Source organism: Condylura cristata, unplaced genomic scaffold (genome assembly GCF_000260355.1).
Source record: "Condylura cristata isolate star-nosed mole 26May11 unplaced genomic scaffold, ConCri1.0 scaffold00031, whole genome shotgun sequence".
In the NCBI taxonomy this organism is placed as follows: Eukaryota; Metazoa; Chordata; class Mammalia; order Eulipotyphla; family Talpidae; genus Condylura; species Condylura cristata.
This window is the reverse complement of record NW_004567132.1, coordinates 6624098-6641515: the sequence shown is the minus strand read 5'-3', so window position 1 is coordinate 6641515 and position 17418 is coordinate 6624098. Positions and strand designations below refer to the sequence as shown.

The following is a 17418-nucleotide window of genomic DNA, read 5'->3' as shown; positions in this document are numbered from 1 at the left end:
TCACTTTCTCTTTGCTAATCTCTTATTATAAGACAACAATCAAATAGTAACAAACATACAAATGAAGCAAAGAAAATCGCGCCCCCCCCATACCTAAAACATTTCCCCTTTTCTTTTGTTGAAAAAACCAAAATTAACAACAAAACTAAGCTGTGGAAATAACTTACTACTGTTCTTTTGATACAGGCCTTGGGCCTGTTAGCTATCTGCAAGGCTGTTGTAATGAGGTTAATCTACTTTAATGGAATTGAAATGTGATATCCTGTGGTTTAAGATGTGCGTTGTGTATGGCTCTAGTGCTTGATTTTGGGTTTCTTCACAGATAAACTTCTGCACTGGAGGGGCCTCGCCTCCCCACGTTCTGCGCACGGAGCTCTAATCCCCACGCCCGGGATGAGTGCAGAATATGCCCCGCAGGGTATTTGTAAGTTCAACATTATTTCTTTTACAAATGTCCGTGTGTATAGAGATGAGAGTTTCTGGAAATTACCCCTACTTTTTAAGTACTGGAGGGAGTTGCTTCCAAAATAGATTGTTGCGCACAGACGCATTACTCCATTACTTACTTGGCACCTTCCCCTTCTCCACTCAGCCTCCAGAGACCTTTCCTGCCCTCACCCACTTCTTTTTCTTTCCTCAGTGGAGGCCTGGAGCTGACAGCAGCTCATCCCTGTGCGTCTCCTCCCCAGGGACTTGTCTGGCTCCATAGCTGGGGATGGTGTATGTCTGGTGCTCAGAACCCACTCTGTTACTGAACATTCACTCCCATGGCCTCATTGAGGAGTTTGAATTTTTTCCATAGTATATATCTTTAATAGGGGCCAGCCCAAAAGTTGAGTTATCAGAGTTATTCTCATGCATGCTGTATATGCATTTACATGTGTATTTAAACATGGTATTTTTATATGTACATTGTACATTATAAATGTGTGTGTATAATCATTTTCTATTTGTTTTTTTTTACCTAGTTTTGCTAAAATATAAAGATACCACCACCACATCCATGTATTTATTCAAGACAACTTTTATCATGAAGATCATTTTTAAATGAAATTTAGGCTTGTATGTTTATAAAAATGTTTTTGAAAGATGTTTGCTTCTCTGTGTAGGAATAAATGGTGTGAATCATGCATGACTAAAAAGTCAGATTGGGGGGAGGGGTGTTAATTCCACCCAAACACAGAAAAGCAGACTCAAGAAAAAAAGGATGACATCTAATTTTTATTTATGGGAGGTATTTTTACTTTGCAAGTAAGTGAATAATAACCTATTGGCGGAAAGTAAAAAAAAAAAAATGCCGGGTAGGGAAGTGTCATGGAAAGACCATAAGAAGAGCAGAGGGCAGGGTTTGACGATAAATGGGGCCTGGCTTTTCTATGGGAAGTAACCTAGACCACATCTGTGAATGGTGTCTGCAGGGCAGGCCATGTGCTCTGAGACCAAATTCAAAGCCAGCTGTTTATTTTTGTGAACTCCTGGGTAATCCTAGATAACAAAGAGTTATTGTGTGAATTTCACAAGCCCTCAGGTCCCGAGGGCTGGGTGGTGCAAGGGTTAAAAGCGCCTCCTGTGCCCCCACCCTCCTCCCAACACCTAGCTGGGCTGAAGCCTGGGTTAGGTCACAGATTGCAGAGTTTAGGGGGTTGGACTCTTGGTTTCAAGTCCCAACATGCTGGCTGGGTGGGGAGAGTATTCCTGGTTTTGCTGGGGGTGCCTGGGGCCCCACTCCACTGTGGGAACAGAGCCACCCTTGCAGGGAAGAGAAAGGAAGGGAGCAGGCATTGGAGTGGGGGTGGTGCTGACAGGCCCAGGGTTGCTGGACTGGGAAGCAGTTTAGCTCTCCCTTCTGCTTGACCTTCCTGAGGCCGAGGAGTCTGGCTTGAGGAGTGGGAAACCAGGTGTTGGATATGGAACCCTTGTCTCCTCCACTCCCCCATCAAGGGGAGGGCATAAAGTGTGCTGGTGCCCAGGCTGGCAGGACCAATTTAGGAGTGACCAGAATGAGGTATGTGGAAATGAGTTGTGGGCTTCCAGAAAGACCCTGCTCCATTCTGTGTCACTAACCTTAGCTTTCAGGGCAATTAGCACCTACCTGTGGCCCCATCTGCTGGACCTCTATCATCTGTCTTAAAACCACCCCCTCCAGCCTTCCTCCAAGCAGAGCCTCCCTCAGCCTGGGCTAAGGCCTGGATTCTGATTCTGGACCTTCCTCTGGGTGTGTAATGTGATTAGTTATCACGCTAGGTAACTACTAAAGCCTGGTGGTAATGAAAACTCACGTTCACGCTGGAGCTGATAGTTCACAGAGAGCTTTTATCTACACCTGTCACGTGAGCCTCGCAGCTCTTTCAGGTACTGTTTTCTGCTCATTTCACAGATAGGAAAACTGAGTCTCAGAAAAATGACTGCTAGTAAATAGCAGGGGCAGGAATCCAGGACCAGACTTCCTTGTTCTTCTAGATCCTAAGGCTTAGATGACATGACTTTCTAACCAGTGGTCAACTATAAATGCTGTCATCCGTTTCCATACAGTAAAATGAAAGAAAATAAAAGCTGTTTGGGGATTTTAGCTGCGCTGAGACCTCAGGTTCCCATGTTTGGGGCCAGGCCTCAGTTTATTGCTCTAAATCAAAACAATCCCAGTGAAAGCCCAATGAGGCTCTCAAATTGAGAAGTTGATTTTCATCAGAGTAAATGAAGAATATTATTATATTTTACACGTCAATAAATCAATGTAGCCCTAATTTTGCCACGCAGGAAATCAATTCTGGTCTCTCTAAACCATCAAAGATGTTATGAACAAAGTAATTTCACAAATTATGGCAAGTAACACATTTATTGATGACTGCAGTTTAGGAATTTAGAATCTGTGAGCACTGTAATATAATATGGTGTGCACTGGCATGAGCTGAGTGAAATACAGATTATATGGTAAAACTGTAATGCATCATTTGCTATTAGTGGACTGGTAATAATTACCAGTTTCAAAGCAGCTCTTTCCATGTAATCTTTAGTCTCAATCGTAACAGCCCTTCTCATTGACATTATGATTACACTAGCTGCCCTCATGATCTAGAATATCTAGTTGATGGGAATACTAAAATGCGATAGTGAAAACTGTATGTTGTATGCTCATTATAAGATAAAATGCCATTTTCTCTGACCTGATGTATGACAGAAGGGAGGGTGACAGCGCAGTGATAACATTATAGTGTGATCACATAACTAGCGTTGAAATAAATTTTAGGGAGCTCAGGACAGCAAAATAAACTGGGCTTTGCTCATTTAAGTCCTCTGAGAGAATGCAGATGAGATCCTCGATGGAGGGCTGTGGATTCCAACAGTTATCAATGGCTGCCTCCGTGGTGCCTGTGAACCCCACATTGGCTAATTATGGGTCCCGGCCTGGGTTTCTATAGAATATTATAAGGGGAAATACAGTTTTAAGGCGTTTGGAGTGAGGAAAGTGTTAAGGACTTGTTTCAGCTGACAAATCTCCTTTTTACTTATCCCATTCAGATTGTCAGGCTTAAATGTATGATAATAACACAGAGTCCTAGAGAGGGAGAGGAGAAAGCCACACAGGGTCACAGGAGTGGGAACCAGATCATTTTTTCCCCTGCCTATTTAGGACCCAAGTCATTGTTCAACAACAACAAAAAATTTATGAAAATACTCTCAATGATGCCTTTTATTTCCCTTTGAAGAGAGGAGGCAAACAAAAATAGGCAGCTAATGTGATACTAATGTCAGCGTTTTCTTTCAAAATCTTTCTGCCTTTTTTCCCCCCTCTGCATTAGGCAAATGTTTGAAACCTAATTTTGGTATCTTATCATCTAATCTTGTTAAAGAGATTTACCCAGGAGTGGGATATATTGAGTGAGATTATAAATGCATTGTAAAGTAAATTACAAGGTCAGGGCGGGGAGTCCATTATTCAGACAAGTGCTTCAGCAAGGCTGGCTTGTTTCGGAATAGAGTGTTTAGGGCTCCTGAGAAGATCCTGCCAGCTTTTCTTTCTGCCTTGCTAAATGGAAGAATCATAATTGATTAATTCCTCATCCCCACTCTTTAGCTCCATGGTGAATTTTTTCCTTTTTAAAGTTGCTGACAAATACTAGCAAGGGCCTTAAGGAACTCCCCTGACCCCACTTTTAAAAGAGGGGCTAAAGTTTGTTAGTTCTCATTGGTATTTCACACACTGTCTTCTTTCCAATCCCTGGGAAGTTATCAATTATTCTCATCCTTGTCCCGTTGGTCACCAACATGTGCGCCCTCTTTATTGCTGCAATTGACTGGGAAACTGTGAGTTCCTCCCTTGGTGTATATATGTTTTTTAATTTAGCTATCTCCAAAAATGAATAATTGTGAAGTCAAGCTGGCCCCTCTTTGCCAAAGTGGCATTTACCACTCTCGGGTTCTTTTCAGCGAGAGAGAAATAATGTGACTTAAGCAGGGCCCTTCTCCAGACTGCTTGGCTACTGGCCAAAGAGTTGACTAGCTGAACTGTATCTTTCTGTTTCTTTCTCAACTGGAGCTGAGGCGCAGCCGAGGGCGCAGGATGTTGTATAATTTGGTTCACGTTGTTAGCCTCTCAAAATAATGAGGAGGAGGCTAGTGTAGCATTTCTCAGCCTGCTGCCCATCACAGCGCTGGCGGCTTTAACTGTTCTTAAGCTAGGATGCTGTGTCTGCTCAAGCCTGCGCCAGCCACTCCTCCTGACTTCTCTGGTCTCACATTTGTTTGACTGGGGGAACAACTCCGGAAGATTTGTAACTATGGGTTAAATCCAAACGAAATGTCTCTTTTGAGACTTTCTGCAACAGTCCTTGAGATCAAAATGGGAGTCCCCGAGGGGTGCGAGAGGTCTAGAATTGGGGCTCTCTGACCGTCACACAAATTGAGAGGTGAGAAAGTTGCTAGTCTTGCTTCTGCAGGGTTACTTTGTGTACCTTCTCATATTTAACAATATTCACAATTAGTGCATTTGGGCCAAGATTAAAAGCATCTCTGGGCCACAGAGAATTGTAATGAGTTGACCCTCTCTTGTGCGATAGCTCTATGAAATAAATGGTTGCCGATTTAGAAAGTTCACCTGCCCGCCCGCCCCCGGTGGGGGGAGGGTGGGGGGATGGAGTGGGGGAGTCATGAGGTAGAGCGGCTGGAACCTTGAGCTTTCAGAAGCAGACAAGTTTCTCTTGGGTCACCTTGCCACATCCCTCACTTAGCAGATGAGGAAATGGAGGCACAGAGATGAAACGGTTTGCTCCTCATACACAACTGGTGAAAGACTAGAATGTTCAGAAGATGATTATTGAGGTTCCCTAGACCATAGGGGTCCTCATCCTTAGGCTTGAAATGGTCTAGATTTTTCTGCTTTGGAGATGGGATTTAACATTCTTAGGACTTCATTAAAAGGCTGGAAGACTGATTGGACAGGTAGTTATTGGGCACCAACCATCAGACGGTGCCAGCTACCTTCTAGGCACCAGGTATATGTCTGTGAGTGTTGTGGACCTGGGGTTGAGGGCTGGGGCAGGGAAGGCTGGAGGTGGAACATAAGTAAGCAATTACAGATGCCCTCCCCCGTGATTAAACATTGATGTTGGTGTTGTATTATTTTGCAGGTAAAGATGAGCCCAGCAGCTACACATGTACAACTTGCAAACAGCCATTCACCAGTGCATGGTTTCTCTTGCAACACGCACAGAACACTCATGGATTAAGAATCTACTTAGAAAGCGAACACGGAAGTCCCCTGACCCCGCGGGTTGGTATCCCTTCAGGACTAGGTGCAGAATGTCCTTCCCAGCCACCTCTCCATGGGATTCATATTGCAGACAATAACCCCTTTAACCTGCTAAGAATACCAGGATCAGTATCGAGAGAGGCTTCCGGCCTGGCAGAAGGGCGCTTTCCACCCACTCCCCCCCTGTTTAGTCCACCACCGAGACATCACTTGGACCCCCACCGCATAGAGCGCCTGGGGGCAGAAGAGATGGCCCTGGCCACCCATCACCCGAGTGCCTTTGACAGGGTGCTGCGGTTGAATCCAATGGCTATGGAGCCTCCCGCCATGGATTTCTCTAGGAGACTTAGAGAGCTGGCAGGGAACACGTCTAGCCCACCGCTGTCCCCAGGCCGGCCCAGCCCTATGCAAAGGTTACTGCAACCATTCCAGCCAGGTAGCAAGCCTCCCTTCCTGGCAACGCCCCCCCTCCCTCCTCTACAATCCGCCCCTCCTCCCTCCCAGCCCCCGGTCAAGTCCAAGTCATGTGAATTCTGCGGCAAGACGTTCAAATTTCAGAGCAACCTGGTGGTGCACCGGCGCAGCCACACGGGTGAGAAGCCCTACAAGTGCAACCTGTGCGACCACGCGTGCACGCAGGCCAGCAAACTGAAGCGCCACATGAAGACGCACATGCACAAGTCGTCCCCGATGACAGTCAAGTCCGACGACGGCCTCTCCACCGCCAGCTCCCCGGAACCTGGCACCAGCGACCTGGTGGGCAGCGCCAGCAGCGCGCTCAAGTCCGTGGTGGCCAAGTTCAAGAGCGAGAACGACCCCAACCTGATCCCGGAGAACGGGGACGAGGAGGAAGAGGAGGACGAGGAGGAAGAGGAAGAAGAGGAGGAAGAGGAGGAGGAGGAGCTGACCGAGAGCGAGAGGGTGGACTACGGCTTCGGGCTGAGCCTGGAGGCGGCGCGCCACCACGAGAACAGCTCGCGGGGCGCGGTGGTGGGCGTGGGCGACGAGGGCCGCGCCCTGCCCGATGTCATGCAGGGCATGGTGCTCAGCTCCATGCAGCACTTCAGCGAGGCCTTCCACCAGGTCCTGGGCGAGAAGCATAAGCGCGGCCACCTGGCCGAGGCCGAGGGCCACAGGGACACTTGCGACGAAGACTCGGTGGCCGGCGAGTCGGACCGCATAGACGATGGCACTGTTAACGGCCGCGGCTGCTCCCCGGGCGAGTCGGCTTCGGGGGGCCTGTCCAAAAAGCTGCTGCTGGGCAGCCCCAGCTCGCTGAGCCCCTTCTCCAAGCGCATCAAGCTCGAGAAGGAGTTCGACCTGCCCCCGGCTGCGATGCCCAACACGGAGAACGTGTACTCGCAGTGGCTCGCTGGCTACGCGGCCTCCAGGCAGCTCAAAGATCCCTTTCTTAGCTTCGGAGACTCCAGACAATCGCCTTTCGCCTCCTCGTCTGAGCACTCCTCCGAGAACGGGAGCTTGCGCTTCTCCACGCCGCCGGGGGAGCTGGACGGAGGGATCTCGGGGCGCAGCGGCACGGGAAGTGGAGGGAGCACGCCCCATATTAGTGGTCCGGGCCCGGGCAGGCCCAGCTCAAAAGAGGGCAGACGCAGCGACACTTGTGAGTACTGTGGGAAAGTCTTCAAGAACTGTAGCAATCTCACTGTCCACAGGAGAAGCCACACGGGCGAAAGGCCTTATAAATGCGAGCTGTGCAACTATGCCTGTGCCCAGAGTAGCAAGCTCACCAGGCACATGAAAACGCATGGCCAGGTGGGGAAGGACGTTTACAAATGTGAAATTTGTAAGATGCCTTTTAGCGTGTACAGTACCCTGGAGAAACACATGAAAAAATGGCACAGTGATCGAGTGTTGAATAATGATATAAAAACTGAATAGAGGTATATTAATACCCCTCCCTCACTCCCACCTGACACCTCCTTTTTTCACCACCCCCCTCCCCATCGCCCTCCAGTCCCACTCCCTGTAGGATTTTTTTCTAGTCCCATGTGATTTAAACAAACAGACAAACAAACAAACAGAAGTAACGGAAGCTAAGACTATGAGAGTGCTTGTCACCAGCACCTGTTTTTTTTTTTCTTTTTCTTATTTCTTTTTCTTTTTTTTCTTTATGTTCTCACCGTTTGAATGCATGATGTGTATGGGGCAATACTATTGCATTTTACGCAAACTTTGAGCCTTTCTCTTGTGCAATAATTTACATGTTGTGTATGTTTTTTTTTAAACTTAGACAGCATGTATGGTATGTTATGGCTATTTTAAATTGTCCCTGATTCGTTGCTGAGCAAACATGTTGCTGTTTCCAGTTCCGTTCTGAGAGAAAAAGAGAGAGAGAGAGAAAAAGACCATGCTGCATACATTCTGTAATACATATCATGTATAGTTTTATTTTATAATGTGAGGAGGAAAAACAGTCTTTGGATTAACCCTCTATAGATAGAACAGAGAGCTCTGAAAAAAAAGAAAAATCTCTGAGAGCTAACTGTCTGTCTCTAAAGGGTTAAAGTAGCAATTGGAGAGGAAAAAAGGGCCTTGAATTGACATATTAACAAAAACAAAAAAAAAAGAAACCAGTTTATTCTATCATTTGGTTTTAAAATGAGTGCCTTGGATCTATTAAAACCACGTTGATGGTTCTTTGTACTTGTTATAAGCTCGTAGCTTAATTCAGCATTGGGTGAGGTGATAAACCTTAGGACCTAGCATATAATTCTATATTGTATTTCTCACAACAATGGCTACCTAAAAATATGACCCATTATGTCCTAGTTAATCATCATTTTCCCTTTAGTTTAATCTTGTAAGCAAAACTGATTATACCAGTATAAAAGCTATTTTGCTCCTGGTGAGAGCTTAAAAGAAATGGGCTGTTTTGCCCAAAGTTTTATTTTTTTTAAATGATGATTAAATTGAATGTGAAACGTGCAAAAGTCTTGGAACACGATTAAATACATTAGTAAGGAATTCATTTTAGGAAGATGCTCGTTTTAAATAATGTCTTTTAAAAAAATTCTGGCACCAAAAGAAATAGATCCAGATCCACTTGGTTGTCAAATGGACAATCAAACAATAAACTTTAAGATCTTGTATGCCATATTAAAAAGAAGAGGCTGACAATAAGGCTTGACAGAGGGTAACAGAGGAAGAAATACGTGATTTATTAGCACAACGTGGTACTGTTTGCCATTTTAAACTAGAACAGGTGTATAAGCTAATATTGATACAATGATGATTAACTATGAATTCTTAAGACTTGCGTTTAAATGTGACATTCTTAAAAAAGAAGAGAATTTTAAGAGTAGCAGTATATATGTCTGTGCTCCCTAAAAGTTGTACTTCATTTCTTTTCCATACACTGTGTGCTATTTGTGTTAACATGGAAGAGGATTCATTGTTTTTATTTTATTTTTTTAAGTTTTTCTTTTTTATTAAGCTAGCATCTGCCCCAGTTGGTGTTCAAATAGCACTTGACTCTGCCTGTAATATCTGTATCTTTTCTCTAATCAGAGATACAGAGGTTGAGTATAAAATAAACCTGCTCAGATAGGACAATTAAGTGCACTGCACAATTTTCCCAGTTTACAGGTCTATACTTAAGGGAAAAGTTGCAAGAATGCTGAAAAAAAAAATTGAACACAATCTCATTGATGAGCATTTTTAAAAAAAAACTAAAAAAAACTTTTGCCAGCCATTTACTTGACTAATGAGCTTACTTACTTGGACTCAACATTGCAAGCGCTGTGAATGGAAAACAGAATACACTTAACATAGAAATGAATGATTGCTTTCGCTTCTACAGTGCAAGGATTTTTTTGTACAAAACTTTTTTAAATATAAATGTTAAGAAAAAATTTTTTTAAAAAAACACTTCATTATGTTTAGGGGGGAACTGCATTTTAGGGTTCCATTGTCTTGGTGGTGTTACAAGACTTGTTATCCATTTAAAAATGGTAGTGGAAATTCTATGCCTTGGAATACACACCGCTCTTCAGGTTGTAAAAAAAAAAAACATACATTGGGGAAAGGTTTAAGATTATATAGTACTTAAATATAGGAAAATGCACACTCATGTTGATTCCTATGCTAAAACACATTTATGGTCTTTTTTCTGTATTTCTAGAATGGTATTTGAATTAAATGTTCATCTAGTGTTAGGCACTATAGTATTTATATTGAAGCTTGTATTTTTAACTGTTGCTTGTTCTCTTAAAAGGTATCAATGTACCTTTTTTGGTAGTGGAAAAAAAAAAGACAGGCTGCCACAGTATATTTTTTTAATTTGGCAGGATAATATAGTGCAAATTATTTGTATGCTTCAAAAAAAAAAAAAAAGAGAGAAACAAAAAAGTGTGACATTGTACAGATGAGAAGCCATATAATGGCGGTTTGGGGGAGCCTGCTAGAATGTCACACGGCTGGCTGTCAGAGGGGTTGTACATATCCTTTTTGGTTCCTTTTTCCTGCTGCCATACTGTATGCAGTACTGCAAGCTAATAACGTTGGTTTGTTATGTAGTGTGCTTTTTGTCCCTTTCCTTCTATCACCCTACATTCCAGCATCTTACCTTCATATGCAGTAAAAGAAAGAAAGAAAAAAAAAGGAAAAAAAAAACCAATGTTTTGCAGTTTTTTTCATTGCCAAAAACTAAATGGTGCTTTATATTTAGATTGGAAAGAATTTCATATGCAAAGCATATTAAAGAGAAAGCCCGCTTTAGTCAATACTTTTTTGTAAATGGCAATGCAGAATATTTTGTTATTGGCCTTTTCTATTCCTGTAATGAAAGCTGTTTGTCGTAACTTGAAATTTTATCTTTTACTATGGGAGTCACTATTTATTATTGCTTATGTGCCCTGTTCAAAACAGAGGCACTTAATTTGATCTTTTATTTTTCTTTGTTTTTATTTTTTTTATTTGGATGACCAAAGGTCATTACAACCTGGCTTTTTATTGTATTTGTTTCTGGTCTTTGTTAAGTTCTATTGGAAAAACCACTGTCTGTGTTTTTTTGGCAGTTGTCTGCATTAACCTGTTCATACACCCATTTTGTCCCTTTATTGAAAAAAATAAAAAAAATTAAAGTACACAATGTAAGCTTCTTGTGTCCTCATTTGACACACTCTGTAAATTACTTTCAAGAAAATAACAGGTTTTGAGAGAAGGCCAGTCAGTCTTTTTCAGGATTATTTCTATGGGCATTTTGATGCGTGTATTATACCCTAAAGGAAGATAAAGTACTTACTATATTAATATAGACATATCTCAGATCATGGAAATAGTTTTTAGATTTTAGTGTTCTAGTCTAATTTTCAAGAAATGCAAGGTGTTTTCAGTATGATGTTTAAAACTCTCCCTTAATCTCTTACCCATAATTTATTCAGATATAAAAGAAAAAAATTACTGGTAATAGCTTCTTAAACTTTTATTTCCTTTGGATTTTTTGCTGTCCCTGTTGTCTGAAAGTTCTTTTCTATTCTCCCATCCCTGCCCTGTCTTAGGACATAACATAACAAGACGTTTATTTAAAAAAAAAAAAAATCAGCTCTTTCATTTCCACGTGAGTCTTTCCTTACACCCAAAATAACATCCCACCAGCCTCCCCCCCCCCATATAAAAATTCAGAAACAAAGGCATCAGATGAGAGAGAGAGAAAAGAAAGGAAGTGGTAACAAGGTGTTTACCCAGAAGTCCCCAGATCTGTGGAATCAGCCTCTGATTTCCTGAGATATAGGGTGGTGTTTGCCTTGTGAGCTGAGATTCTAGGGGCCCTAGCCAGGACAGATGTTTTAGGTGTTTTCATAGGGTCTTTCTGGCTGATGGCATATGAGGGTGGGAATACCCTTCACTTATTATTTGACCAACCAACAGACTTATGAAACAAAACACCGTCTTTGAAAAGCAAGTCAGGTCTACTTAAAAACCTCTCCTAAAAATCTGTGTTGTCAGTTTTATGAATACTGCATGTTGCAGCATCTATTTGCTTTATTAAAACACATACCTTTGTGATACTGTCTCCCTGTTTCCAGTGTAGATAAATGGATCCAACATCGTTCTTATTTTTGTAAAAACCAAAACAAAAGCCATTCTGTTGTCTTCTTGTGGTAGCATTTTTTTGTTGCTCAGTTCTTAGGCCCTACTGCCTGTGAGGTGGCCTTTTCATGTAATGCCTTTCATCTGAGACGAGAATAGTTTTGTCTTTCTCAAATAAAGAGAAAGTTGGTTTTATTTTTTTAGGTCTGTTTGGGTGGGAAACAGTGGAGGCACAGGGAAAACTGGGAGGAGAGGATTTGGGCGGCCCTGCACAGGAGCTGGGAGAGATGGGGATCGGCTGGGCACCTCACAGAACCCGGTAATTGGCAGTGAACTGAGAGAAGACCTATATGTTTTGGATTAGGGGTCTTCCCAACTGAATCAGAATGCTGTTCAATACAGATAGAATAGAAGTATTCCCCAGTGCCATGCTAGTTTTAGACGTGGTGACTTCTGCTCCAACATATTAAATATCCATAAAACCGCTGTGTGTCCCTATTACTCTTTTATTAAAAGCTGTGAGTGCAGCTGCGCAGGTTTTATATACAGTATTCATTTTAATTTCTCAATATACGATGCTCTTAGTGTAATTAGGTTTTGCATCGTGACAGACAGAATTGATGGTGGATACTGTATTCTTGTATGTTCAAATTTCTTAAATCAAATGGGGGGTGGGGAGGGGTGCAAACAGCTGGTGATAAATCACATATTATGTTTGATTTACATGGTCCCAAAGTTAAATAAATTTGTTGGGAGACAGCTTCTTCAGGGTACTTAGTCACCTGACTTATTGAAGCCCTCTTATAAAATATTTCTGAGACTGAGTGAACAATAGAAACTTGGAACCTTAGGCAACCGGAATGTAACTTATAAATGCCAGCTTGTATCCAGTTCCCTAAAATTTACAGTCTTCATGTAAAATAATAATAAAAAAAAAACATTTCCAACTATAGGAGGAATTCATGGCATATTTTTAGATAAGGGCATTAACAGTTTTCAAAATTCCCAAGTAGGTTTATGTGACATCCCTGTTGTATTGGTGCGGTATCCACCACTTACCTGAGCTGCTGCTCTTTTCTTCATTTTGAGAGCAACTTCATAAACAGGCATACAGAAAATACTACTTCTCATAGATTATAAGCCAGAAACCCTCCCAGTACGTATACTATGTCCCATCCTGAAGCCATTTACTCTCTTTGTTCAGGACCCACAAAAGGATCAAAACCAACACATTTTCAAGGTTGCTAAGAAGTGAGGTTAACACTTGGTTAGTTCTTCATTTGTTACAGCAGTGGCAGGCAGTGTAAAGTAGTAGTTTTTCCCAGGGCATTCTGTGATAGAACTGTTTATTTAAGTACTATTTTTGTATATGTAATAAGTACATACTGTATATATTCATAATGTTGAGAGTGAGAATTTAGAACCAAGTGGCAGGGGATTGGGTGTAATTTCATTTGGAGAAATAAGGGAAGAAAGTGTTTTGTTTGCAGAGACACTGAGAGTTTGCTAAAAGGTACTGGCATAATTCAGTTATTCCTGAAAGGGAGATGAGAAGCCTCAGGACTCATCTGCCCTGCTTGGAGCAATTTACTCACAGAGCATGAGGGAGGAAATACAGATTTCTTTATTTAAACACACACACGCACACACACACAATTTCTTATGGCTGTGTGGTAATCATGTGTTCTTCATTATGATGCTCTTACTCCATTGTCCCTGGGCCTGGTGTGTTCAAGAACATACCATCCCATTCTCTTTTATCGATTTCCCATTAAAAAAGAATTGTGGGAATTTTGCTGGCATGAGGATGGGATTGGCAGTGTTTTTAAACCTGCTAGGAAAATGTTTTTGAAAAGACTTAACTTTTGAAAGGCCTAAGCCACTTAGCAAATTTTCCTAAGTGTCTCCTAAGGCCCTGCAGCTTTCCCAGTTAATAAATGAAGCCATTTTTAGGGAAATGGACACCAGAACACAGAGACAGAATTGGGCTGATGTACATTTCTTCCAGGACTGCTGTAGCTACAGACCGTAGACGTGGGCTGTTGGGTGTGCACTTTTGCTTGCCGTCATCTTGTTATCCCATTAGCCCACTGTTTCATTGACTAAAACACTTGGCCAGTGTGTTTAGGGGGATGGGCCTGTTTCTCTCTCTCTCTCTGTTTCCCAGTGTCATCTGTGGTGATGGGATGCGATTAACTCTCCCTTTCAAATGGGAAAGGAGACCAATACAGTTCACATGGGTCTTGGTACTCAGTACCTAAACTTGGCATAACACAACTCAACGGTTGATCCAAATACTGTTTTTCCTTTCTGTAAAGTGGCAAAGACTACTTAAAGGGGGATTATCTATCAGGTCTTTTACAAGATACCAGAAAAGGCAAATTAAGCAATCTCTCCCCAAGTCTGTCTTCTAAAGCAGGACTTGCCCTGCGCCTACCGCTCGCCACCCCTACCCCACCCCCACCCCCCAGCCCCAGCCCCAAACTGACCCGGGGCTGTGCTTTTAAATAACCGTGAACCTGGTCCATGCCCACGCTATATTTTACTTGGTCTGTTAGGACTTTAAATATTGATGGCAGGTCTTGACAAAGGGGTCTGATTGGGATATCAGGGAAAGAGGCCTCAACGAGAGTGTCTTAGGGCCGGACTGGGAATGGGATTCCCCAGAGCCCACCTGGACAGTGCAGGCCCCTCCGCCCAGGTCTCCACTGCTCAGGGGGGGATGCGGAGAGCAGCTGAGCTCCAGACCCTGGGCCTCCTGCGGCGCCAAGTCTGGGGAGAGGAGGCCCCAGGCCCCAGCTTCGGTCGCCATGGCAACGAGGCCTGGAATGCCACAGTGGTAGCCCTCTTCCTCGGCACATCCGGACTCCCAGTTCTGCTGCTTCAAGTCAATGTGCACAGCAAGGGAGGAGCCCCGGAGGAGAATAACCACTCCCTTCTGCCCTTCACCATTGCCTTTCCCCCTTACAAAAGAGAAAAAAAGAAAAGAAAACTGCATGTTTGAAAGAAACTACAGGCAGTTTTTGGTGCCATTTGGGAGCAACTATTTTGGGTTCTGGTTTTCTCTTCAGAGATTTGTTCGCCTCTTGTAAATCGTTGGCTGCTTTGACGTTGAACTTGATGACATTTCATGTTTTCGTTGTGCTGCTTTTACATCAATTTTGATTTTTTGTTTCTTTATACTTTTATTATGATTTTAAGGAAATGTCCCCCTCCCCTCCTCCCCCCCCTGTTCTCCTCAACCAAAGGACTGTTTCCTACCCAGTTTTCTCAGTCATAAGGGAAAGTGTTTCCTTCCAGGTGTGTCCCGAGTTTACTAGGACTGTCATATGATTGGGTAGGGGGTCTGGGTCCTTGGTGGGCAGGGAGGGAGGCACGGGAAAGACACTTGAAGGTCAGCGATGGGGTGGGGGAGGGTAAGGAGACAGTTTGAATCATGTTTAAGATGCCAGTGGCACAAATTGTGGTTCATTTAAGTAATTACGTTTAAGAAAGCTAGTTAGAGAAGAGAAAATCACTGGGCCAAGTCACACCTGTACTTTTTTTTTCCCTCCTCCTCTGTCTCCAACGTCTTTCTAGGTTCTTCACACACCCCCATTCGGCGTAGCACCCAGAGAGCTCAAGATGTGTGGCAGTTTTCGGATGGAAGCTCGAGAGCCCTTAAGTTCTGAGAAAATTTGAAGCCCCCAGGGGCGGGGTGGACGTGAACCGCCCAGCCGACGTCAGCGTGGTCTGTCATCCTGCTAGTTTGTGGTGTTTTCTGACAGTAGCCTCCAAGAGCCGTTGTGCGAAGACAGAGTCCTGCAGAGTCCTTTCTGCCTGGGCCTGCAGTGCCATTTTATTTATATTTTTTAATAAAAAGTAAAAACAAAAAAACAGACCCACATTGGAACAGTGAATCAGTCCCATGTAGACGGCCCGTGGACTATCGCTGTCCTGAGTGACGTCCTGGCCCTTTTGAAACCAGCCAACCTAATTACCTGTATTGTGGAAATGAGCATGAGTCCCCCAACCCCTTGTTTCTATACATTCTATGTTGTCTTTTAAAAAGTGTGCTTAACATTGACACAATAAATGTTGGAGCTTTAGGCGTGTTTGTTTGTTCTTTAATTATTAATGCTTATAAGACAATGCAGCTTCTTGTGACTTTGTATCTCTGTATCCAACATCCATGGGGTGGGTTGGACAAACAGATTTGAGGAATGGGTAGGAGGTGTAGGAGGGGGAGCAGGTTACTGCTTATCAGATGGCATAAATTTTCAAGGAGAATCAAAATGCAAACCTTGGGAATAAATCATAGCAATATCATAATTAATGTAGTAGTAGTGTTGCTGTTTATTAATGCTGAAGTGTGGTTTTCCTAACTGTCTGACTTATAATTTGCATACCATTAAATAATGCATAATATGGCACTCTGAATTCTGTTTTTCAAATATATGCTTTTGGTGGCTACCATGCAGGATTTGAATTTGTCTTTTAATTTAGCTGAAGAAAGATAACGTCACTGGGTTAGTGGTAAATCCCAAAGAAGGTGATAAATGTCACTCGCTGCTTATTAAATATTCTAATTTTAGTTTCCCAAACCTCCAGCAAATATATCTTAACACTGACAAACAAACACACATAAAACTTCTTTATTATTACATCAGGAAATTTGGGGCAGTTTTTACAAGGGAAAATGATACAGGAGAAAAGAGGTTCACACCGGAAAGCGCGATTGTGTAATCAGGACAGTACCCCATTCCTTAGAAATTAGTGACACGCCAGTTAAGTCTACAAACAAGTGATAAAAAGTTCCTTCTGGCCGAGTTCATTTGCAAAGAACTTTTCTCAGTTTTGTGTTTTCTATTGCCTGGAGATCCAGGGGAGAATTGGAAACAAGGTAGCATAGTAAAATAGGTTTATAAATAATAGAACTCAGACACCTGTATATTATAGATTTACATATTGGCTGTGAATCTAAGTGGGGAAAGTCTTACCTACTCACCCTCTAGCTAGATTACCTAGCTCAGTGAAAAGATAGCAAAATAATTGGCATCTGGATTCATTCCTGCTCATTCATCATCTATAATGACTCCTTACAATAGAGTGCTGCTTCCCACTTTGTACTCTGTTTTCATGTACATTATTTCATTGGATGTTCATTGGGACAGACCTCACAACCTCCACTTTGTGAATGAGGAGGCTCACCAAGGTTAAGGGCTTGCCTGGACCACAGCAATAAGAGGGAGACAGAGAACCTGAGTTTTCTGGTGTGTTGTCCAGAGTTAATTCCTCTCAACTCTCACTGCACAAAGGGGATGTCTCTCCGTAAGGAGCCTCTCCACAGGTTCACCTGTCGGTGTTCAAGGACACACACGCGTGACACACACAACATAGTGAGAATGCCCAGTGGTGAGGGCATGTGAACTTATCTCTTCCTACCAACACTTATGTGCACTGCCAAGGGGCACTTGGAGCAAGCATCCCTCCTTGCCATTGCCCTTTCCCAGTGGCTTTCTCATGACAAATAACTGATTGAATAGGTGATCTTGAGATCTCAATGATTCTTCTCACTTCGCTTAGATAGGACTTCCGGACAAAAGCTATTTCATGGAGAAACAGATGCTCCTAACCCC

The 17418-nt window shown here is 43.0% G+C and overlaps 1 protein-coding gene across 4 annotated transcripts in view; it reads left to right on the top strand.

Annotated features, from left to right (window-relative positions):
• BCL11A (B-cell CLL/lymphoma 11A (zinc finger protein)) overlaps nucleotides 1-16876 on the top strand; it is a 98125-nt gene extending 81249 nt beyond the window's left edge. For 2 of the 4 annotated variants that reach the window (XM_004691418.2, XM_012731568.1), the window contains exons 3-4: nucleotides 323-424; nucleotides 5628-9821. In XM_004691418.2, the coding sequence (XP_004691475.1) occupies nucleotides 323-424; nucleotides 5628-7648 (2123 nt within the window). In that variant the 3' untranslated portion in view covers nucleotides 7649-9821. Of the gene's footprint in view, nucleotides 1-322; nucleotides 425-5627; nucleotides 9822-15379 lie in introns of those variants that run through there. The other 2 variants (XM_004691422.1, XM_004691421.2) reach the window with 2 other exon arrangements.
• The last annotated feature ends 542 nt before the right edge of the window (nucleotides 16877-17418 follow it).